Source organism: Oncorhynchus kisutch, linkage group LG13 (genome assembly GCF_002021735.2).
Source record: "Oncorhynchus kisutch isolate 150728-3 linkage group LG13, Okis_V2, whole genome shotgun sequence".
In the NCBI taxonomy this organism is placed as follows: domain Eukaryota; kingdom Metazoa; phylum Chordata; class Actinopteri; order Salmoniformes; family Salmonidae; genus Oncorhynchus; species Oncorhynchus kisutch.
This window is the reverse complement of record NC_034186.2, coordinates 16,125,889-16,149,716: the sequence shown is the minus strand read 5'-3', so window position 1 is coordinate 16,149,716 and position 23,828 is coordinate 16,125,889. Positions and strand designations below refer to the sequence as shown.

Sequence of the window (23,828 nt, the reverse complement as noted above, 5' to 3'; positions counted from 1 at the left end):
TCCCCTATGAATGCAGTGTGTGTGTGTGTAACACTTCCTATGAATGCAGTGTGGGGGTCACCTGTGTTCTGGTCTTACCTGAGGAAACCGTTACGGCACCACTGACTTTGCTCTTACAGCCACCTCTGATGGAGGTAACTGTGACGCTGTAGAGGTGTCCACATGGAAGGTTCTCAATGGAACACCCGGTTCTTATTGGAAGACCCCTGGAGTCACATGACAGGTCGGCGGAGCCGCTGGTCACAGCCGTCACATGGAAGGATTCGGCGTTAGGGTTGGCGGACCATGTGACCATCATGGAGCCGGCGGCACACTGTACATCCACAGCCACGTCCTGGGAAGGGCAGGGAGCTGCGAGGAGAGACAGAGGAGGCTAGTGATAATCTCAGGTTTCTAAACCTATAGTGGTGTCACATTTGTTTCTGCATCAAGGCAGAGCTGCCCACCGAACAAGATTGAATAATTCAAACTCCAATCTGCTGTAATGTAGAGGTCAATTCTCCCTTTACCTGTCCTGACGTGTGCCGTGTCGCTGTCTACGCTGCTGCAGGTGTCGTCTTTGGAGACAACAGTGACGTTGTAGGTCTGTCCACACTGCAGTCCGCTCAGATCACAGTGTGTCTGACTGTTGTTACACATCGCCTGGTGGCCTCCATCTGTTGTGCCAACAGCCTGGTACAACACCGCGCCGCTAGCCCGCTCCCATGTCACCGCTGCAGAGTTAGAGAGGCACTGGAGGGATGCCTGCACATTGGTGGGGTTACAGGGGACTGAAAAGAGACAGGGAGGAGAGAGAATGGAAGAACATTTTAATTGTCTCCGCATTCTGATGTACTCTTACAGAGGAGCAAAAAGGTATTTAGTCAGCCACCAATTGTGCAAGTTCTCCCACTTAAAAAGATGAGGCCTGTAATTGTCATCATAGGTACACTTCAACTATGACAGACAAAATGAGAAGAAAAAAAATCCAGAAAATCACATTGTAGGATTTTTTATGAATTTATTTGCAAATTATGGTGGAAAATAAGTATTTGGTCACCTACAAACAAGCTAGATTTCTGGCTCTCACAGACCTGTAACTTCTTCTTTAAGAGGCTCCTCTGTCCTCCACTCATTACCTGTATTAATGGCACCTGTTTGAACTTGTTATCAGTATAAAATACATCTGTCCACAACCTCAAACTCCACTATGGCCAAGACCCAAGAGCTGTCAAAGGAAACCAGAAACAAAATTGTAGACCTGCACCAGGCTGGGAAGACTGAATCTGCAATAGGTAAGCAGCTTGGTTTGAAGAAATCAACTGTGGGAGCAATTATTAGGAAATGGAAGACATACAAGACCACTGATAATCTCCCTTGATCTGGGGCTCCACACAAGATCTCACCCCGTGGGGTCAAAATGATCACAAGAACGGTGAGCAAAAATCCCAGAACCACACGGCGGGACCTAGTGAATGATCTGCAGAGAGCTGGGACCAAAGTAACAAAGCCTACCATCAGTAACACACTACGCCGCCAGGGACTCAAATCCTGCAGTGCCAGACGTGTCCCCCTGCTTAAGCCAGTACATGTCCAGGCCCGTCTGAATTTTGCTAGAGAGCATTTGGATGATCCAGAAGAAGATTGGGAGAATGTCATATGGTCAGATGAAACCAAAATATAACTTTTTGGTAAAAACTCAACTCGTCGTGTTTGGAGGACAAAGAATGCTGAGTTTGCATCCAAAGAACACCATACCCACTGTGAAGCATGGGGGTGGAAACATCATGCTTTGAGGCTGTTTTTCTGCAAAGGGACCAGGACGACTGATCCGTGTAAAGGAAAGAATGAATGGGGCCATGTATCGTGAGATTTTGAGTGAAAACCTCCTTCCATCAGCAAGGGCTTTGAAGATGAAACGTGGCTGGGTCTTTCACCATGACAATGATCCCAAACACACTGCCCGAGCAATGAAGGAGTGGCTTCGTAAGAAGCATTTCAAGGTCCTGGAGTGGCCTAGCCAGTCTCCAGATCTCAACCCCATAGAAAATCTTTGGAGGGAGTTGAAAGTCCGTGTTGCCCAGCAACAGCCACAAAACATCACTGCTCTAGAGGAGAGCTGCATGGAGGAATGGGCCAAAATACCAGCAACAGTGTGTGAAAACCTTGTGAAGACTTAAAGAAAACGTTTGACCTCTGCCATTGCCAACAAAGGGTATATAACAAAGTATTGAGATTAACTTTTGTTATTGACCAAATACTTATTTTCCACCATAATTTGCAAATAAATTCATAAAAAATCCTACAATGTGATTTTCTGGATTTGTTTTCTCATTTTGTCTGTCATAGTTGAAGTGTACCTATGATGAAAATTACAGGCCTCTCTCATCTTTTTAAGTGGGAGAACTTGCACAATTGGTGGCTGACTAAATACTTTTTTGCCCCACTGTATGTATTGTGGCATCTTTTGGTTAATTGAGACTGATAGTTCAATCAATCAATAACCTACCAGACTGCAGGCTCAGGTACGCATTGCTGTTGTCACAACTCCCGTCCTGGGCTGTGACGGTTAGGTTGTACTGTTGCCCACAGTGCATGCTGGGTAGTCTGCAGCTGGTGGCGTTGCTGTCACACTGGGTCCGGTGTCCGTCGGGGCTGACCGCACGCACCAGGTAGGAAGACACAAGCTCTCCCTGTTCCCATGACACCAGTCCAGCGTTGCTTCCGCACTCCATCTGAGCACTGACATTCTGGGGCTCACAGAGTACTGCACACAGAGAAACCCTTAGAGGTTAGAAAGGAATCTACTGCAGAAAACATACCCGGTTAGAGGGGAATATAGGGTTCTGGAAATACTGGGGCATCTGCAATAATCTGTGGTGTGTGACGACCCAGACAAAACCCTAACAATGGCAGCTTGCTGCCCAAACATTGATCAAACATTCAATCAATTGCATTGAAGCTGAGTGTCTGGCTACATGAAGTTACCCACCAGCAGGTGTGTGCAGCTGTTCTCTATTATAATGAATCTACCTGTGTCGAGGTACACTAAATGCTACATGTAGGGTGACGACCTTACATGTGTTGAGTTGTACGGCGCTGCTGTCTGCGCTGTTACACACATCGTCAGAGGCTTGAACGGTGATGCTGTAGGACAGGCCACACAGCAGCTCAGGGAACTGGCAAGAGGTGTCACTGCTGTTGCATGATGATGCGTAGCCACCGTTGCCCTGGGCAACAGCTGTGTAGGAGGTGGCACCGTTGCTAGGCTCCCAAGATACTGACACAGAGCCAGAGTCACAGTCCATATTGGCCTCCAACTGCTCAGGTACACAGGGCGCTGAGAGAGAAGGAGAGAGAGTACACAGGTACATCCACCGTGCACATACAGTACGTACTGTATACAGTATAAACACACGGTTGGAATGAGAGGGTGACAGGTCACAGGAGAGGATGTGTTATCGTCAGGGGCAGGACTAACCTGTCTGCATCTGTATGAGGGTGCTCTCTGATACGTTGCACTCGTTGCTCACGGCGTTGACACTGATGTTGTAGGTGGAGCCGCAGACGAGGTCCAATATGGAACAGACGTTTCCATCGGTCTCGCAGGAGGTCACGTCTCCCTCCATGCTCATGGCCTGGACGCTGTAGGAGTCTACTCCACTGCTGCTCTCCCACTCAACACGGGCTGAGTTAGCTAAACAGTTAAGCTGCGATACAACAGCCTGGGGAGGACAGGGGACTGGGAAGGGAGAGGAGGAGAGAGAGAGACCAATATTCACGTTGCTAACATTTTATGATGCGTTCACTTGAAATGAGAACTGTATGAATGTTAATGCTAACAATAGCATTAATATACTAATATTTTTCAAATCGATGCTGATGAGTTATTACGGTATGCTGGATCAGTGATATCTCTCGCATAATTGTCTCCTTCTGGCATCTGCATTATATAATGGTAGTTGTTGTGTCTAGTATAGTTAACTCACCTGATGACACTTTCACACTTGTGCTCTGGAAGCTGTCACACTGACCATCAGATGCCCTCAAGATGACAGTGTATGTCTGTCCACAGGCTAACTCCATAAGTTCACAGTTGGTGTGGTTTGTGTTGCAGGTGGCTGTCTGTTCGTCCCCTGACTGAGCCGTGGCGGTGTAGGACACAGCTCCCTCAGCGTAGGCCCACTCCAGCAGAACTGAGTCTGTATAGCAGTCCAGGAGAACCCCAGTGATCTCAGGGGTACAGGGGACTGCAGGGGAGAGGAGCGTCGTATGAGTGGGAAAGTGATACAGAGAGAATAGTACATTGGTAGACACTAGAGCGTGGAAGACCGACCGTAAATGAGAGAATTATATATAAGGTGTGGGTGAGACTAAAGGTGAGATGAGGTGATTTTTCTATCGGCCAAACTTTTACAGTATCAACCTGGGCTGTTTGACCTGTTGAGTACAGTTAGACCTACTATGTGCTCTGTGTTCTGACTGTGTATGCAGTGTACAGGTACTACCTGGTGTGTACAGTTAGACCTACTGTGTGCTCTGTGTTCTGACTGTGTATGCAGTGTACAGGTACTACCTTTTGTGTACAGTTAGACCTACTATGTGCTGTGTTCTGACTGTGTATGCAGTGTACAGGTACTACCTGGTGTGTACAGTATCTCACCTGTCTGGAACTCTGCCAAGTGGCTGGGCAGGCTGGAGCAGCGCTCGTTCACCGCCACCACCTGCACGGTGTAGGGCACTCCGCAGATCAGGTTGGCCAGGATGCATTGTGGGTCAGTGCTCTCGCAGGAGGAGAGGGCGCCGCGGGGGCTTTGAGCCACGGCTCTGTAGGACAGCGCGCCCTGGGTGGGGCTCCAGGTCACTGAGGCTGTGTTGTCAGAACAGTCCATAACGGCCACAACATGGGTAGGGACACAGGGAACTGTGGAGAGGGACCGAGAAGGGTTAATCTTTTGAGAGGGAACATATGCGTTTTGGTAGTCTTTGGATGTGGATTCAGAGACCTCTGTACCCTGCCTGGTCTCTGGTCCATATGTGACATGTTTATTTCTATCACGGTTTAGCATGGTCTCTTAGTTCGTTAGTTGTGCAAGGACCTCTCTTCTGCTAGTCTGGTCTTTCTCTCTTGTGTTGAAGTGTCCTGTGGTCTGTCTCACCTGTGGTCAGGGTGTTGACGACACTGGGGTCGGAGTGACAATGTTGGTTGGATGCGGTGACGGTAACGGTATAGTTCTGGCCACAGCGCAGATCGGGCATGCCGCACTGGAAGCTGGACGACATGCAGCTCTTTGATTGGCCGTCCTCGTGTTCCACCGTGGCGGTGTAGTACTCGGCTCCACCGTCGGACACCGCCCACATTACCACGGCGATGTTGGACAGACAGTCCATCGCGCTAGAGATGGAGGTGGGATTGCAGGGCTCTGAAGGAGGGAAGATGAAAAGAATATGAGTTATGCACAGATTCAAATCTTTAAGAAGGCATACAGGTGTGCTTGGTGAAAGTGGACATGTTTGTTTAGCAAGTTGACATTTATTGGGATGAATATTGTTCTGGAGGCAGAGCTGAGCAGTATCCGCTTGATGGGCCAGCCACAAAGTCAAAATTGGCCAAAATGTGCTTTTTGTTCTTAATTTAGGGTTAGGCATAAGGTTAGCTGTGTGGTTTGGGTTAAGTTTAGGGTTAGGTTTATGACTTTTTGGCTAGGCCTGCTTGTGACCACCCTGCAAAGCTGCTTCCAGGACAAGATTCATCCCAATAAATGTCAACCTGCGTTTGTTTATGGTTACATTGGTGTGCTTAATAACAGTGTAGCACCTGTCACAGTACCTGTCTGTAACTAATTGTTCTACACAGTGTCTGTGAGTGTATGTATGACATCTGTGTCATGCAGGTGGGCTGGGTGTGATGTTATGTACCTGTCCTGAGTGTTGCAGGGGGGGAGAGTGTGATGTTATGTACCTGTCCTGAGTGTTGCAGGTGGGCTGGGTGTGATGTTATGTACCTGTCCTGAGTGTTGCAGGTGGGCTGGGTGTGATGTTATGTACCTGTCCTGAGTGTTGCAGGGGAGGAGAGTGTGATGTTATGTACCTGTCCTGAGTGTTGCAGGTGGGCTAGGTGTGATGTTACGTACCTGTCCTGAGTGTTGCAGGTGGGCTGGGTGTGATGTTATGTACCTGTCCTGAGTGTTGCAGGTGGGCTGGGTGTGATGTTATGTACCTGTCCTGAGTGTTGCAGGGGGGGAGAGTGTGATGTTATGTACCTGTCCTGAGTGTTGCAGGTGGGCTGGGTGTGATGTTATGTACCTGTCCTGAGTGTTGCAGGTGGGCTGGGTGTGATGTTATGTACCTGTCCTGAGTGTTGCAGGTGGGCTGGGTGTGATGTTATGTACCTGTCCTGAGTGTTGCAGGGGGGGAGGGTGCACTCCTGCACTCTGAATCCACTGCCTGGGCAGACAGGTAGTACTCCTGACCACACTGGAACTCTGAGATGTAAGCGTTGGTGTCATTGGTGCTCAGCTCCACCTTGTGGCCGGCGTTGGTCTCTGCAGTCACCATGTAGAAGTCTGCACCGTGGCTCAGGTCCCAGGTCAGGGAGCCAACCCTCCTGCCACAGTCCAGAGTGGGCACCAGATTCTGGGGCACGCAGGGAGCTGTGGAAGATAACAAAACAAGACAGTTAAACACCAACAGGATGAATATTTGGGCAATGGGGGAGACGTGGGTAACTGTGGTGGGTAAAACTGTGCCACAGACAAGGGGTAACTGGGACAATAGTATGACTGAGTAGGTGTGTGTCGTGCCTACCTGTGCGTACGGTGGTGCTGTTGCTAGGGGAGCTGCTGCACAGGTAGTCGTTGGAGATGACGTGGACGGTGTAGAGGTCTCCACAGTGCAGGTCCTCCCAGGTGCAGCTGGTAGAGTTGGTGGTGCACATGTGGGTGTGGCCGTCTGTTCCGACAGCGACAGCGGTGTAGGACTCCGCCCCTTCGCTCTCGGCCCAGCTCACTGAGCCCAGGCTGTTCTCACACACAGTATAGCTCTCCACATGCTGGGGCACACAGGGGGCTGGGGACAGAAACACAACACTCATATAGACTTGTGTGACTGTAATATTTTCTGTTCACTTTTTATTGTTTATTTCACTTTTGTTATCCATTCCACTTCACTTGCTTTGGCAATGTAAACATATGTTTCCCATGCCAATAAAGTCCCTTGAATTGAATTGAATTATAGCCTGGCCCTAGACAACATACTGTCATAGCTGCAGGAGGAGACCGGGTATGTAAACAGATGCAAAGTCTTTGTTTGGATTTGTTTTGGCATGAATGTGCTTCCATAATCAAGGCCCACACATGGAGACACAGAATTGAGCTGTGCATCTGCACGGACGGACATAGGCTAGATCTAGAACATGAGATACATAGCATGATAGTAGATTATACGTAGCCTGCTTTACTTAACACTAAAGATAAGGAGTGTATTTCTGTGAAGTTATTAAATATCTCCACGTACCAGTCCTGAACTCTGCAGCATCACTGATTGGGCTATCACAACTTTCGTCCTGGCCAATCACAGTGAAGCTGTAGGTCTGTCCGCAGGGCAGCTCCGCCTCCAGGCTGCTTTCATTGGTCTGGAACGCTGTCATGTATCCCAGGTCTCCCATGGCCGTCACCATGTAGACCACCGCCCCCTGGGCCTCGGCCCACGCCACAACCACCATTGTCTCAATGTCGCATGACCCTGTAGCTGTCACCTGGTCTGGCTGGCAAGGTTCTACGCAGGTGAAAGGGAAAGGTTGGGTTGGTTTCTTTATTGCATTGAATTTTGAATTGTTGATAGCAAGAATATTGCTACATAAATGTATATACATTTTGTTCTTTGACCATAGAACTGTCAGTGCTGGGAGGTGCGTAATTGATCAAACGTACACAGAATTGTGCAACATAAGGCACATGCAAGAGGGACATGACAACAGTGAGAGATTGTAGAAGAGTAGGGGATTGACAGGTAGATTGACCAGGTGAAAAAGTCTTACCTGTTTTGATCTCGACAGTGCTGCTGAGTTCACTCTGACACAGGCTACTGTGGGCGGTCACAGTGAAGCTGTAGGTCTCCCCACAGTCCAGAGCAGGGAACTGGCAGCTAGAGCTGCTAGTGTTGCAGGACCCAGTAGATCCTCCAGCCCTGGAGGTGGCGCTAGCAACATAGAACTGCAGCCCTTCTCTCTGCTCCCAGGACAAGGTGGCAGTGTGGGTCCCACACTGCAGGTCCACTCCCACATGCAGGGGGGGGCAGGGACCTAAGGGTCAGAGGTCAAATTGAGTCAGTATACAGACCATGTGAGAGTTTGTACAGTAGGGTAACTTATTGTACATTACCATACAGGCATTACAGGGCACTAAAGACCTGCACCGCAGTACAGGTTTCTATGACACACTAGCGCTAGTAGATACTAGAGAACTGTATTGTACATGCATCCAACAATAGTTATGACAATTCTGTGATTTAGTGACCACAGCTCTATTTCTTTCATTAACATTTTGGTCTTTTAGCAGATGCTCTTATCCAGAGTGATTTATAGTCAGTGCATTCAACTAAGGTAGATAAACTACAACATATCAATCATTGCAAGTAAAAAAACAACTTTCCTCAATAAACCTCTATTTATAAATAGTGTTTGAGGCTCCTGTGTCCGTGCTCTCTACTCACGTGTGCTGAAGCTGACCCCAGACAGGGTCTCCACCTGGCAGTTGTGGTTGATGGCGGTCAGGGTGATTTCGTAGTCCTCACCACAGGCCAGCTCGGTCATGTTGCAGTAATTCTCCTCTGTGTGGCAGGAGGCCTGGTGCCCGTCGCTGCCCAAAGCAGTGAGGATGTAGGACTGGGCTCCATTGCTCCAGCCCCAGGTCACCAGGGCCGTGGCGTTATCACAGTCCACCTCTGCCTCCATGCTGGCGGGGACACAGGGAGCTGGGGACGGGACGGAGAAACTCGTTAGTACTTTTTCTATTGTCTACTATATCCAGTGAATTTTCTTAATGGCAATTATACTGGGGCTTTATGTATCAAGTGTTTCAGAGTACTGATCTAAGATCAGTTTAGCATTTTAGATCATAATCAATAAGATTATATGGACATGAGGGACCTGATCCTAAATCAGCTCTCCTACTCTGAGATGCTTGAGACATAAGGTCCCTGATCTCAGATTTGTTTCTGTACTCACCACTAAAGGAATGTTCCCTTGCTATGTTACTGACCTGAGGCCAGCAGAACAGTGGTAGAGTCGGTGCTATTAAGAGTGTCTCCCAGGGCTCTGACGCGGGCGTAGTAAACTGTGCCACAGTTCAGTCCCTCTACCCTACAGGAAGTGTGGTGTGCCAAGGTGTGGCAGGACAGAGAGTCTCCATTGCGTCCGTTGAAGAATGCTATGTATCCCACTGCCCCAACGCTCATCTCCCAAGAAATAGCGCCTGTTCCAGTCTCACAGTCAACACTTGTCTCCACATTGTTGGGAGGACAGGGCTCTGAAACACACACAACAAGGGACACCATGGATAACGATGCAGATGGTATGGCTGCTTTGAAAAACTTCGATATACTGTTTCAAATGAAAATATAATATAAAGATATGAGTGTATCCAGTAGCCACGGTGGTACAGTACATTATACTGGTCTATGTGTTATAGCTGGGTAGGGTATTATGTATTATCATAGCTAGGTGAGAGGGACTCACCTGTCTTGAGGTTGATAGACTTGGACGTAGCCATGCCTTGGCAGATGTTGTTGTGTGCGGTGACGGTGACGTTGTACACCTGGCTACAGGCCATGTTGTAGAGGGCACAGTAGGTGTCACTGGTGTTGCAGCTAATAAGGTGACCCTCCTCCGTCACTGCCTCAGCGCTGTACAGGGTAGCACCCTGACTCACATCCCACAACACCTGGCCTATGGTCAGGCTGTACTTAGCACTCAGGTGGAAAGGTACACAGGGCTCTGAGAACAGACAAGATAAGGTAGACTTGGAAGTGGGGAGATCCCATCGCATGGATCTAATTGCAATATTATACCACATGTAGAAGGTTTAGTGTATCGGTAACTGCCCAAATAACGGAAGCACTTGAGTAAATGAGGGATACAAAGTGTATTGAAAGCAGTTGCTTCCACACATGGTGTGGTTACTGAGTTAATTAAGCAATTAACATCCCATCATGCTTAGGGTCATGTATAAAAATGCTGGCCAGCCCATTATTTTGGCTACAATGGCTACCATGGCTATTCCCCCATAGGATGACAATACCCCCATCCACAGGGCACGAGTGGTCACTGAACGGTTTGATGAGCTTGAAAATGATGTGAACCATATGCCATGGCTGTCTCAGTCACCACATCTCAACCCAATTTAATACTTATGGGAGATTCTGGAGCGGTGCCTGAGACGCCGTTTTAGTGCTGAGTGGTTAGTGCTTTTTGAAGTCGTTGATAATAAAAAAATTATCACAGATTTCGATTTAGGTTTCAATGTTGTTGTTTTTTAACATTAAATGCACTATGTATTATGTGGGTTGAATTCTGTAACAACACTGAATAAAACAATAAAAGTGTCAGTAACTGCCCATTACTGCTTATCACTTAATAACCATCATTTATTCTTCTTTGGACACTGTGTTAACTAACCTCCACATGAGCTTCAATGTCATACAACTCTCCTTCCATGGCCTCCAACTGCTCTTAAATGCAAGGAAAACTAAATGCATGCTCTTCAACTGATCGCTGCCCACACCTGCCCGCCCGTCCAACATCACTATTCTGGACGGTTCTGACTTAGAATATGTGGACAACTACAAATACATAGGTGTCTGGTTAGACTGTAAACTCTCCTTCCAGACTCCAATCCAAAATTAAATCTAGAATCAGCTTTCTATTTCGCAACAAAGCATCCTTCACTCATGCTGCCAAACATACCCTTGTAAAACTGACTATCCTACTGATTCTTGACTTTGGCGATGTCATTTACAAAATAGTCTCCAACACTACTCAGCAAATTGGATGCAGTCTATCACAGTGCCATCTGTTTTGTCACCATAGCCCCATATACTACCCACCACTGCGACCTGTATGCTCTTGTTGGCTGGCCCTCGCTTCATATTCGTTGCCAAACCCACTGGCTCTAGGTCATCTGTAAGTCTTTGCTAGGTAAAGCCCCACCTTATCTCAGCTCACTGGTCACCATAGCAGCACCCACTCGTAGCACTCGCTCCAGCAGGTATATCTCACTGGTCATCCCAAAAGCCAATTCCTCCTTTGGCTGCCTTTCCTTCCAGTTCTCTGCTGCCAATGACTGGAACGAACTGCAAAAATCACTGAAGCTGGAGACTCATATCTCCCTCCCTCATTAACTTTAAGCACCAGCTGTCAGTGCAGCTCACAGATCATTGCACCTGTACATAGCCCATCTGTAAATAGCCCATCCAACTACCTCATCACCATACTGTTATTTATTTGATTTATTCTGCTCCTTTGCACCCCAGTATCTCTACTTGCACACTCATCTTCTGCACATCTATCACTCCAGTGTTTAATTGCTATATTGTAATTATTTTGCCACTATGGCCTATTTATTGCCTTACCTCCCTTATCCTACCTCATTTGCACACACTGTATATAGACATTTTCTATTGTATTATTGACTGCATGTTTGTTTATTCCATGTTTAACTCTGTGTTGTTGTTTGTGTCGCACTGCTTTGCTTTATCTTGGCCAGGTCGCAGTTGTAAATGAGAACTTGTTCTCAACTAGCCTACCTCGTTAAATAAAGGTGAAATAAAAATAATCACATTACCTTAATCAAATATTTCAATTTGTGTATATTTGTTTTATTTGATGACTATTATTTAATTCCAAGTCATCATCTCATCTCTATAGAGCTGCTGCCTATGCTGTCTGACAAAATCACTATTTTAGTAGTTATTCAAAGTAAATAAGGCATACTTTTATGACTTCTGAATACCAACTATCAATCCCTTGCGAAGCAACTTCTTTCTATCTCTCTCAATCATGTGTTCTTTCTTCTATCAGTCTCCGTATCTGCTCCACATAAGTCCGAACAAGTGTAAGCAGAGATGCAATGGATTATGGTCATTGTAGTTAATACCACATTTTCTACGCTAAACTATGTAGAATATTAGCCTGTTGAAAACTACAACTCTCTACTACAACGCACAGTTCAGGTTTGATCTGCACATTGAGCTCACAGAAAAAATAGAGCAAAGTGGAATTCAAATAATTGAACTGACATCGGTCAATTAGTTGTTTAAAAAATTAAAAATAACTATAATGTCAGTTAATCACTCAGCACTACAGCGTTGTCCAGCACCATCAACAAAACATCAAATTATGAAATTGATTGTGGAATAATGGTGATGCATCCGTCTAATAGAGTTCCAGACACATATAGAATCTATGCCAAGGTGCATTGAAGTTGTTCTGGCTCGTGGTGGCCCAACGCCCTACTAAGATGCTTTATGTTGGTATTTCCTTTATTTTGTAAGTTACCGGTATATATCATTACATTCTAAAGTATTTTTTTGTCAGGGTGATATACAATAACATGGAGGAAGCATCAACTGACCAGTGACCAGTTGTCCTGTCATGGTAGCCATGCTACTGCAGCTCTCTCCCCAGGCCTGTACAGACACAGAGTAACTCTCTCCGCAGGCCAGGCCCCCCAGCTCACAGAAGGTGTTGCTGGTCTCACAGGTGACGGCGCGGCCGGACAGGGTGGTGGCTGTAGCCACGTAGGACACAGTCCCGGCACTCATAGACCAGGACACCATGGCAACACGGGCCTCGCAGTCCATCACTGTCTCGATGTTACGAGGCGCACAGGGTGCTGGTGGAAGAGAGAGAAGGATAGAGGAAGAGAGTAGTCTCGGAAGTACAAGTTAGGTCAAATATAAGTCATATAGGTTCAGTTTTTCAGTGCTTTGCCTACAACATTGATATAAATGGTGAACAAAACAGGCCCTGAAATGGATATTCAGGAAAATGTATGTTTGACTGCAGACTGACAGACTGACCTAAGTATGGTTCCCTCTAGATAGAGGGACTGTGTGTGAGACTTCCTTATCCCTTCCTACCTGCGTGGGTGTCGGTGACATCAGTAGATGGGCTGCTGCATGATCCGTCGGAGGCAGCTACAGTGACATGGTAGATCTGACCACAGTCGAGTGTGGTGACGTTACAGGAGGCTGCTCCACTCAGGGCTTGACAGGTGGTGGAGCTTCCGTCGCTGTCCTGCAGGGTGGCTATGTAGGAGTCAGCCCCCGAGCTCTTAGACCACGACACGTGCATGGCGTTGGCTGTACAGTCCATCACAGTGGACACAGTGGCAGGAATGCAGGGTGCTGAAGGGGTAGAGGGATAGACAGGGACATGGTTAGGTTTGGGTTTAGGGTGATACCTCAGGGCTTAGTGTGCGGTGTACTATGCAGTGTATGCATGTTATATGAGTGTTCACCAATGGGCTGGATTTTTTACATCGCTGTGAGTGTTTATGAATATCTACAGTTGAAGTCGGAAGTTTACATACACCTTAGCCAAATACATTTAACCTCAGTTTTTCACAATTCCTGACATTTAATCCTAGTAAAAATTCCCTGTCTTAGGTCAGCTAGGATCACCACTTTATTTAAGAATGTGAAATGTCAGAATAATAGTAGAGAGAATTATTTCTTTCAGCTTTTATTTCTTTCATCACATTCCCAGTGGGTCAGAAGTTTACATACACTCAATTAGTATTTGGTAGCATTGCCTTTCAATTGTTAAACTTGGGTCAAACGTTTTGGGTAGCCTTCCACAAGCTTTCCACAATAAGTTGGGAGAATTTTGGCCCATTCCTCTTGACAGAGCTGGTGTAACTGAGTCAGGTTTGTAGGCCTCCTTGCTCGCACACACTTTTTCAGTTCTGCCCACAAATGTTCTATAGTATTGAGGTCAGGGCTTTATGATGGCCACTCCAATACCTTGACTTTGTTGTCCTCAAGCCATTTTTCCACAACTTTGGAATTATGCTTTGGGTCATTGTCCATTTGGAAGACCCATTTGCGACCAAGCTTTAACTTCCTGACTGATGTCTTGCTTCAATATATCCACATAATTGTCCTCCCTCATGATGCCATCTATTTTGTGAAGTGCACCAGTCCCTCCTGCAGCAAAGCACCCCCACAACATGATGCTGCCACCCCCGTGCTTCACGGTTGGGATGGTGTTCTTCAGCTTGCAAGCCTCCCCGTTTCTCCTCCAAACATAATGATGGTCATTATGGCCAAAACATTCTATTTTGTTTCATCGGACCAGAGGATATTTCTCCAAAAAGTACGATCTTTGTCCCCATGTGCAGACGCAAACCGTACTGGCTTTTTTGTGGAGATTTTGGAGCAGTGGCTCCTTCCTTGCTGAGCGGCCTTTCAGGTTATGTCGATATAGGATTAGTTTTACTGTGGATATAGATACTTTTCTACCTGTTTCCTCCAGCATCTTTCCAAGGTCCTTTGCTGTTGTTCTGGGATTGATTTGTACTTTTCGCACCAAAGTACATTTATCTCTAGGAGACCGAACGCGTCTCCTTCCTGAGCGGTATGATGGCTGCGTGGTCCCATGATGTTTATACTTGGGTACTATTGTTTGTACAGATGAACGTGGTACTTTCAGGCATTTGGAAATTGCTCCCAAGGATGAACCAGACTTGTGGAGGTCTTGGCTGATTTATTTAGATTTTCCCATGATGTCAAGCAAAGAGGCATTGAGTTTGAAGGTAGGCCTTGAAATACATCCACAGGTACACCTCCAATTGGCTCAAATGATGTCAATTAGCCTATCAGAAGCTTCTAAAGCCATGACGTAATTTTCTGCAATTTTCCAAACTGTTTAAAGGCACAGTGAACATAGTGTATGTAAACTTCTGACCTACTGGAATTGTAATACAGTGAATTATAAGTGTAATAATGTGTCTGTGGAACACCAGCCGTGGGGGTCAAGATTACTTGTGTCATGCACAAAGTAGATGTCCTAACCGACTTGCCAAAACTATAGTTTGTTAACAAGAAATTTGGGGAGTGGTTGAAAAACGAGTTTTAATGACCTCAACCTAAGTGTATGTAGACTTCTGATTTCAACTGTCTGCTTATAAAGTGTCTCTACATTTCCCATATGTGTGTTGTGACCTCACCTGTCTTGAGCTCCACAGTGTCACTCACAGGGCTGGTGCAGTCACTGTCTCGTGCCACCATGGTGGCGGTGTAGTGCTGGCCGCAGTGCAGGCCGGTGAGATCACAGCGGGTCTCATGGGACATGCATCCTGCAACGTGTCCGTCGGTTCCGGTAGCCTCTACAGAGTAGAGCTGACCCCCACGGCTGGTGTTCCACATCATATTGGCCACATTACTGCTGCAGCTCAAATTGGCCTGCAGACGCTGGGGTGTGCAGGGTACTGTGGAGAAGAATAGAACTAAAGTCACTTTCCTTCAGCAACACTGTAAAGCCATGACTGAGAGATGTTTATAATGGGATCTGGTCTATGGCTTTTGGTGAAGTGTTGAGTGCCCATCTACTTCTTAATATGTACTCTGTCTGTGTCAGATATGTAACTGTTGTGACTACAAAATGATGTTCTAATAGCTCTGACAGTGGAGTGGCTAAATATTTTAGGAGGTGTATTGTCTGTGTTTAATATGTGTGAGATAGATAGACTGGTCCTCAGTTAGTAGGTGTTTTGTCAAGGTCCTCACAAGGATAGAAACGTGTGTGCGTGCGTGTGCGTACCTGTTCTGACAATAGTCCCCATGCTCTCCGAGGTGTTACAGGTGCGTCCCTCAGCGGTTACCACCAGGACGTACGTCTCTCCGCAGGGCAGCTGTGTGATGTCACATCCTGTCCCATCGGTGGTACAGAAGGTGGTCTCTCCGTCTGTGCGGTCCAGGGTGGCCGTGTACATCAGAGCTCCCACACTGGGGGTCCAAGACACACTCACCGTATGGTTCTCACAACCCACCTTGGTCTGCGTGTCTTGGGGAGGGCAAGGGGCTGGGGGGGATGGGGGACAGAGGTTCAGTGAGGTGCACATACAGTATACACAGGTGGTACAACCAAACACTGTGAAAAATGCCAAAATGCCAACCAAATATAAATGTCACTAGGACAATATACTGCTAATTATACATTTCAGCTACTTCAATATAAATGTTAACAACCCTCATGCATTAAGTACGTCAGTCTCTCACCTGTCTCGGACACCACAGCGTTGCTAGGTGCGCTGGAGCACTGTTGGTCTAAGGCGGTGAGGGTAAAGGTAAAGTTAAGTCCGCAGTGCAGGTCTGGCACAGCGCACGTGTTACTGTTGGTTGAGTTACACTCAAATGTCTGCCCCTGGCTGTCCGTCGCCACGGCAACGTAAAGCTCGGAACCCGCTGACTCCTCCCATACCACCCAGGCGGAATCTGATAGACAGTCCATCTCTACATCGGTGAGGCGGGGTACGCAGGGGGCTACAAGGAGAGAGAGAGCAGTGTGTCTGTGTTTATGTGTGTGTCGGGTTCATGAGTATTTATGCAGATGTACAGAAATGTCACTGACATGTAATTACAGACATCTAACTGATTGACTAATTGATTGATTGATCCCTACCTGTCTTGACCAGCTGAGACGGTGTGTTGACACCGACACAGCCGCCATGTGACGGGGTGACAGTCACATTGTACTCTGTGCCACATGACAGGGTGCTGAGGTCACAGCCCATTCCCGTGACGTTGCAGGTATAGTGCTGACCACTGGGACATTCAGCAGTAACTGTGTACAGCACCTCGGCAACGCTGTTTTCCCAGGTTACCGTGACAACGTTGGTGGCACAGTCCACCACGGCACTGACTGCATCTGGAGGGCAGGGAGCTGAGAGGGGGTAGAAGAGAACAGGAGAGAGTAGAAGATAAAATAAGAGAAGAGAGAGGCAGATACACCATATATACAAAAGTATGTGGACACCGCTTCAAATTAGATTTGGCTATTTCAGACACACCCTTGCTGACAGGTGTCTAAATCAAGCACACAGTCATGCAATCTCCATAGACAAACATTGGCAGTAGAATTGCCTTACTGAAGAGCTCAGTGACTTTCAACATGGCACCGTCATAGGATGCCACCTTTCCAACAAGTCAGTTCGTCAAATTTCTGCCCTCCTAGAGCTGCCCCGGTCAACTGTAAGTGCTGTTATTGTGAAGTGGAAACGTCTAGGAGCAACAACAGCTCAGCCACAAAATGGTAGGCCACACAAGCTCACAGAAAGGGACCGCCGAGTGCTGAAGTGCACACAGTGCATAAAAATTGTCTGTCCTCGGTTTCAACACTCACTACCGAGTTCCAAACTGCCGTCAGAAGCAACAATAGTACAATAACTGTTCGTCGGGAGCTTAGTGAAATGGGTTTCCATGGCCGAGCAGCCACACACAAGCCTAAGATCACCTTGAGCAATGCCAAGCATCAGCTGGAGGGGTGTTAAGCTTGCCACAATTGGACTCTGGAGCAGTGGAAACGCATTCTCTGGAGTGATGAATCACGCTTCACCATCTGGCAGTCCGACGGACAAATCTCTGTTTGGAGGATGCCAGGAGAACGCTACCTGCCCGAATGCATAGTGCCAACTGTAAAGTTTGGTGGAGAAGGAATAATGATGTTTTTCATAGTTTGGGCTAGGCCCCTTAGTTCCAGTGAAGGGAAATCTTAACGCTACAGCATACAAGGACATTCTAGACGATTCTGTGCTTCCAACTTAGTGTCAACAGTTTGGGGAAGGCCCTATCCTGTTTCAGCATGACAATGCCACCGTGCACAAAGCAAGGTCCATACAGAAATGGTTTGTTGAGATCGGTGTGGAAGAACTTGACTGGCCTGCACAAAGCCCCGAACCCCATCGAACACCTTCGGGATGAATTGGAACGCTGACTGCGAGCCAGGCCTAATCATCCAACATCAGTGCCCGACCTCACTAATGCTCTTGTGGCTGAATGGAGCAAGTCCCTGCAGCAATGTTCCAACATCTAGTGGAAAGATTTCCCAGAAGAGAGGAGACTGTTATAGCAGCAAAGGGGGGACCAACTCCATGTTAATGCCCATGATTTTGGAATGAGATGTTCGACGAGCAGGTGTCCACATACTTTTAGTCATAGTGAAGAATGATTATTTTAAGTACTTTGTAATGTATCTCAAGGATACTAATTTCTCTAGTAGTCATCAATATATCCCTGAATGCCACTATTTCTATGTATGGCCAATAAGTATTGACCATGGTGTGTTTCAGTAGAGGTGAATCCTACCTGCTGTGACCTGCTGTGCTGGGCTGTAGGAGCTGTTGCACACATCGTCGTGAGCCACCACCACAACACTGTAGGTCAGACCGCACTGCATTCTGGAAACCACACAGGTGGTCACATTCGTGTCGCACACGGTCAGCAAACCCTCGCTGCTCGTCAGTTCGGCGTGGTAGTGGTTGGGGGTGTAGCCGCTCTGTTGCCAGGTGATAGTGAGGACACCTGATAAGCAGTCCAGGGCATTCTGCACGTCCGTGGGAACACAGGGAGCTGGGAGGAGAGAGAGGAGGGTCAGAGGTCTGTTGAATCCAAAGTTTATTTTAAAGAGCTCGCTCTGTTCCAATAGTATAGCTGTGTTATGATGTGTTCTTAACAGTAAATAGGACAGTAACAAGTGGTGGGATTTTTCTATCCCAAGATCTAGTCCCAGTCCTCAGAAAAACACATACCAGTATCGACAATGTACATGTTGCTTTTGGCTCCTACACAGCTGTTATCCACTCCAGCAGCGTAGACTTGGTACTTCTGTCCACACAACAGTCCTGAGATATCACATGCTGTTGTGCTGGTGTTACATGACAACCAGTGGCCCTCATTGCTCACGGCGACAGCCGTGTAGGAGATGGAACCATGTGATGCCACCCAGGAGACAGAGATGTTGTCAGAGCTGCAAGAGGACTGAACGCTGAGGGCCGTAGGGGGGCAGGGAGCTGAGGAGAGCGGGGAGACGAGGATTAGTCAGTATGGTGTGTGTGAAGGATTTCGGTCTGAGTTTAGGGATGTAGTTTGCCAGGCCTTTGTGTGCGATTGAGTTGGTCTTTGGATGTACAGTATTGGGTTTTGCATGTACAATACCGTTCAAAAGTTTAGGGTCAGTTAGAAATTAAAATAACATAACATTTATCAGAAATACAATGTAGACATGGTTAATGTTGTAAATGACTATTGTAGCTGGAAACGGCAGATTCTTTATGAAATATCTACATAGGCGTACAGAGGTGCATTATCAGCAACCACTCCTGTGTTCCAGTGGCATGTTTTGTTAGCTAATCAAAGTTTAGCATCTTAAAAGGCTAATTGATCAATTAGAAAACCCTTTTGCAATTATGTTAGCACAGCTGAAAACTGTGGTGCTGATTAAAGAAGCAATAAAACTGGCCTTTAGACTAGTTGAGTATCTGGAGCATCATCATGTGTGCGTTCGATTACAGGCTCAAACTTTTTTTTGATATACTCAGAGGACCATTATTAGCATGTTTTAACCACTTCTATATAAATGGTATATTATCAGACACGCAACAAGAAGGCCTGATATAATTATTACTTAAACAGGACCCAAGTGGTATATATAAAGATCCAGTCCATAAAAAAAATTGGAGGCCTCTTACACTTCAGTGTTGTGATGCAAAAATCCTAGCTAAATGCTTGGCACATAGAATTAAAAAGTTATTGTCAGATATTATTCATCCTAATCAGACAGGTGTTTTACATGGACGATACATTGCAAATAATATAAGACAAGTACTGGAAATAGAATAGAGGTATGAGACACCAGGCCTGGTTTTCATAGCTGATTTTGAAAAGGCTTCTGATAAAGTACAACTGGAGTTTATATATAAACAAATAGAATATTTCCATTTTGGGGAATCTCTTATCAAATGGGTTAAAGTTATGTATAGTAATACCTAGGTGTAAAATAGTAAATAATGGCTACATCTCAGAAAGTTTTAAACTGTCTAGAGGAGTAAAACAAGGTTGTCCACTATCAGCATATTTATTTATTATTGCCATCGAAATGTTAGCTGTTAAAATTAGATCCAACAATAATATTAAGGAATTAGAAATCTGTGGCTTAAAAACAGGTGTCATTGTACACTGATGATTCATGTTTTCTTTTAAAACCACAATTAGAATCCCTCCATGGCCTCATAGAGGATCTAGATAATTTTGCTAACCTCTCTGGATTAAAACCAAATTATGATACGTATTGGATCACAAAAAAATGCACATTTTACATTACCGTGTAGTTTACCAATTAAATGGTCTGACGGGGATGTGGACATAGTCAGTATACAAATCCCAAAAGAAAGAAATGATCTCACTCAAATACATTTTTATAGAAATTTAGCAAAAATAGATAAGATCTTGTGCTACCATGGAAAGGAAAATACCTGTCTATTTGTGGAAAAATCACCCTGATTAACTTTTTAATCACATCACAATTTACGTATTTGCTTATGGTTTTACCTACACCTAATGACCTGCTTTTTAAATTATATGAACAAAAAAGATTACATTTGATTTGGAATGACAAGCCAGACAAAATTAAAAGGGCCTACTTATATAACAAATAATAACTCGGAGGGCAGAAATTATTAAATATTAAAGCATTAGACCTCTCACTAAAGGCATAAGTCATACAAAAGTTATACTTAAATCCAAACTGGTTCTCTAGTAAATTAGTAGGAATGTCTCACCCCATGTTCAAGAAGAGCCCTTTTCCCTTTATTCAGATTACAACTGCTCACTTTCAGTAGTTTGAAAAGGAAATCATCTCCAAAATATCATTATTTTTTAAACAAGCCTTAGAAAGTTGGTTGCAACATATTTTTTTGATGAAATGTTAAAAAAGGTATAATTTTAGTGAATGATATCATAAATAGGACTGGTGGAGTTATGTCACACATGCAGCAAACACAGACATATGGAAATGTCTGCTCCACCCAAAATTACAACCAACTAATTGCAGCCTTACCACAAAAATGGAAGAGGCAAGTAGGAAAAAAGTAAGGAACTTGTCTGTCGGCCCTGCATTAAAGAACATAAATGGTTAAAGAAAATTGTGATAAATAAAAATTGTGATAAATAAAAACATTTACCAATTTCATTTTAGGACCAACATTTTTTCGATGTACCCATTCCACGGCACATGGTTTATGAATTGACACGCAAAACAATGCCGGATTCAAAACATCTAATTTTACAATTTAAATTACAATACAAAATTATTGCAAACAATAGAATCTTCCCAGCTCTGCAGATTTTGCTGTGAGGAGGCAGAGTCATTAGATCATTTATTTTGGTACTGTCCATATGTAGCTCGTTTTTGGTCACAAGTCCAGGATTGGCTGAAGAATTGCAACATTTGCCTAGAACTAACGCTGCAGATAGCAATAATGGGTGATTTGAAAAGCCGTAGTCAATCAATCAATAATATAATTATTATTTTAGCAAAAATGTTTATCTTTAATTTACAATCTGTATATAGGATCAGAAATTTTGGACATCAGAAATAGAGGAAGGACTAAAACAAACAAAATATAACTATTGTAAAATAGATTGTCTGTAAAATGTGTATAATATAAAACTGAAGGTAGAAGCCTACGTGTTATTGTTCATTAGTTTACTCCAATTGGGGGAAGGGTGGTAGGGTTTACGGGGAATAATAAAGGTATATTCTAAAAAAAGTATATAGGTATGTGTATGTATGTATGTATATATATATATGTGTATATGTATGAATGTTTATATATGCATATGTACAGTTGAAGTCGGAAGTTTACATACAGTTAGGTTGGAGTCATTAAATCTCGTTTTTCAACCAATCCATACATTTCTTGTTAACAAACTTAGCACTGATGGAGGGCTTGTGCGTTCCTGATGTAACTCGGGTAGTTGTTGTTGCAATCCTGAACCTCTCCCGCAGGTGTGATGTTCAGATGTACCGATCATGTGCAGGTGTTTTTACATCTGGTCTGCCACTGCGAGGATGTTCAGCTGTCCGTCCTGTCTCCCTGTAGACCTGTCTTAGGCGTCTCACAGTACGGACATTGCAATTTATTGCCCTAGCCACATCTGCAGTCCTCATGCCTCTTTGCAGCATGCCTAAGGCATGTCCATGCAGATGAGCAGGGACCCTGGGCATCTTTCTTTTGGAGTTTTTCAGAATCAGTAGAAAGGCCTCTTTAGTGTCCTACGTTTTCATAACTGTGACATTAATTGCCAACCGTCTGTAAGCTGTTAGTATCTTAACGGTCATTCCACAGGTGCATGTTCATTAACTGTTTGTGGTTCATTGAACAAGCATGGGAAACAGTGTTTAAACCCTTTACAATGAAGATCTGTGAAGTTATTTGGATTTTTACGAATTATCTTTGAAAGACAGGGTCCTGATAAAGGAATGTTTATTTTTTGGCTGACTTTATATTTACCAAAAAATATAAGGGGGGATTTGAAATGATGCAGACAATTACATTGATGGAAGCCACAATCTTTACGCAATATAAAGCTGATTCACCCCTAAAAATAAAGAAAGAAAAACCCTTGAATGAGTAGGTGTGTCAAAATGTTTGACTGGTACTGTAGGTGTGTGTAGATGTTTGACTGGTTATGTAGGTGTGTGTAAATGTTTGACTGGTACTGTAGGTGTGTGTAGATGTTTGACTGGTTATGTAGGTGTGTGTAGATGTTTGACTGGTTATGTAGATGTGTGTAGATGTCTGACTGGTACTGTAGGTGTGTCAAAATGTTTGACTGGTTATGTAGGTGTGTGTAGATGTCTGACTGGTACTGTAGGTGTGTGTAGATGTTTGACTGGTTATGTAGGTGTGTGTAGATGTCTGACTGGTACTGTAGGTGTGTGTAGATGTTTGACTGGTTATGTAGGTGTGTGTAGATGTCTGACTGGTACTGTAGGTGTGTGTAGATGTTTGACTGGTTATGTAGGTGTGTGTAGATGTTTGACTGATACTGTAGGTGTGTCAAAATGTTTGACTGGTACTGTAGGTGTGTGTAGATGTTTGACTGGTACTGTAGGTGTGTGTAGATGTTTGACTGATACTGTAGGTGTGTCAAAATGTTTGACTGGTACTGTAGGTGTGTGTAGATGTTTGACTGGTTATGTAGGTGTGTGTAGATGTCTGACTGGTACTGTAGGTGTGTGTAGATGTTTGACTGGTTATGTAGGTGTGTGTAGATGTTTGACTGGTACTGTAGGTGTGTGTAGATGTTTGACTGGTTATGTAGGTGTGTGTAGATGTTTGACTGGTACTGTAGGTGTGTCAAAATGTTTGACTGGTTATGTAGGTGTGTGTAGATGTCTGACTGGTACTGTAGGTGTGTGTAGATGTTTGACTGGTACTGTAGGTGTGTCAAAATGTTTGACTGGTTATGTAGGTGTGTGTAGATGTCTGACTGGTACTGTAGGTGTGTGTAGATGTTTGACTGGTTATGTAGGTGTGTCAAAATGTTTGACTGGTACTGTAGGTGTGTGTAGATGTTTGACTGGTTATGTAGGTGTGTGTAAATGTTTGACTGGTTATGTAGGTGTGTGTAGATGTTTGACTGGTTATGTAGGTGTGTGTAAATGTTTGACTGGTTATGTAGGTGTGTGTAGATGTTTGACTGGTACTGTAGGTGTGTGTAGATGTTTGACTGGTACTGTAGGTGTGTGTAGATGTTTGACTGGTTATGTAGGTGTGTGTAGATGTTTG

The 23,828-nt window shown here is 45.1% G+C and overlaps 1 protein-coding gene across 1 annotated transcript in view; it reads right to left on the bottom strand.

Annotated features, from left to right (window-relative positions):
• The window catches only part of fndc7b (fibronectin type III domain containing 7b), a 51,527-nt gene that overhangs the window by 10,017 nt on the left and 17,682 nt on the right, over positions 1–23,828 (bottom strand). Inside the window, exons 22-44 of the mRNA XM_031838038.1 lie at positions 18,786–19,046; positions 18,343–18,606; positions 16,661–16,921; positions 16,258–16,521; positions 15,800–16,060; positions 15,207–15,467; positions 13,117–13,383; positions 12,609–12,869; positions 9,716–9,973; positions 9,240–9,506; positions 8,692–8,952; positions 8,018–8,281; positions 7,495–7,755; positions 6,787–7,047; positions 6,372–6,632; positions 5,139–5,402; positions 4,643–4,903; positions 3,969–4,229; positions 3,461–3,721; positions 3,059–3,319; positions 2,489–2,746; positions 510–770; positions 79–351 (exon numbers count right to left, since the gene is read on the bottom strand). Of these exons, the coding sequence (XP_031693898.1) occupies positions 79–351; positions 510–770; positions 2,489–2,746; positions 3,059–3,319; positions 3,461–3,721; positions 3,969–4,229; positions 4,643–4,903; positions 5,139–5,402; positions 6,372–6,632; positions 6,787–7,047; positions 7,495–7,755; positions 8,018–8,281; positions 8,692–8,952; positions 9,240–9,506; positions 9,716–9,973; positions 12,609–12,869; positions 13,117–13,383; positions 15,207–15,467; positions 15,800–16,060; positions 16,258–16,521; positions 16,661–16,921; positions 18,343–18,606; positions 18,786–19,046 (6,033 nt within the window). The remainder of the gene's footprint in view (positions 1–78; positions 352–509; positions 771–2,488; positions 2,747–3,058; positions 3,320–3,460; positions 3,722–3,968; positions 4,230–4,642; positions 4,904–5,138; positions 5,403–6,371; positions 6,633–6,786; positions 7,048–7,494; positions 7,756–8,017; positions 8,282–8,691; positions 8,953–9,239; positions 9,507–9,715; positions 9,974–12,608; positions 12,870–13,116; positions 13,384–15,206; positions 15,468–15,799; positions 16,061–16,257; positions 16,522–16,660; positions 16,922–18,342; positions 18,607–18,785; positions 19,047–23,828) is intronic.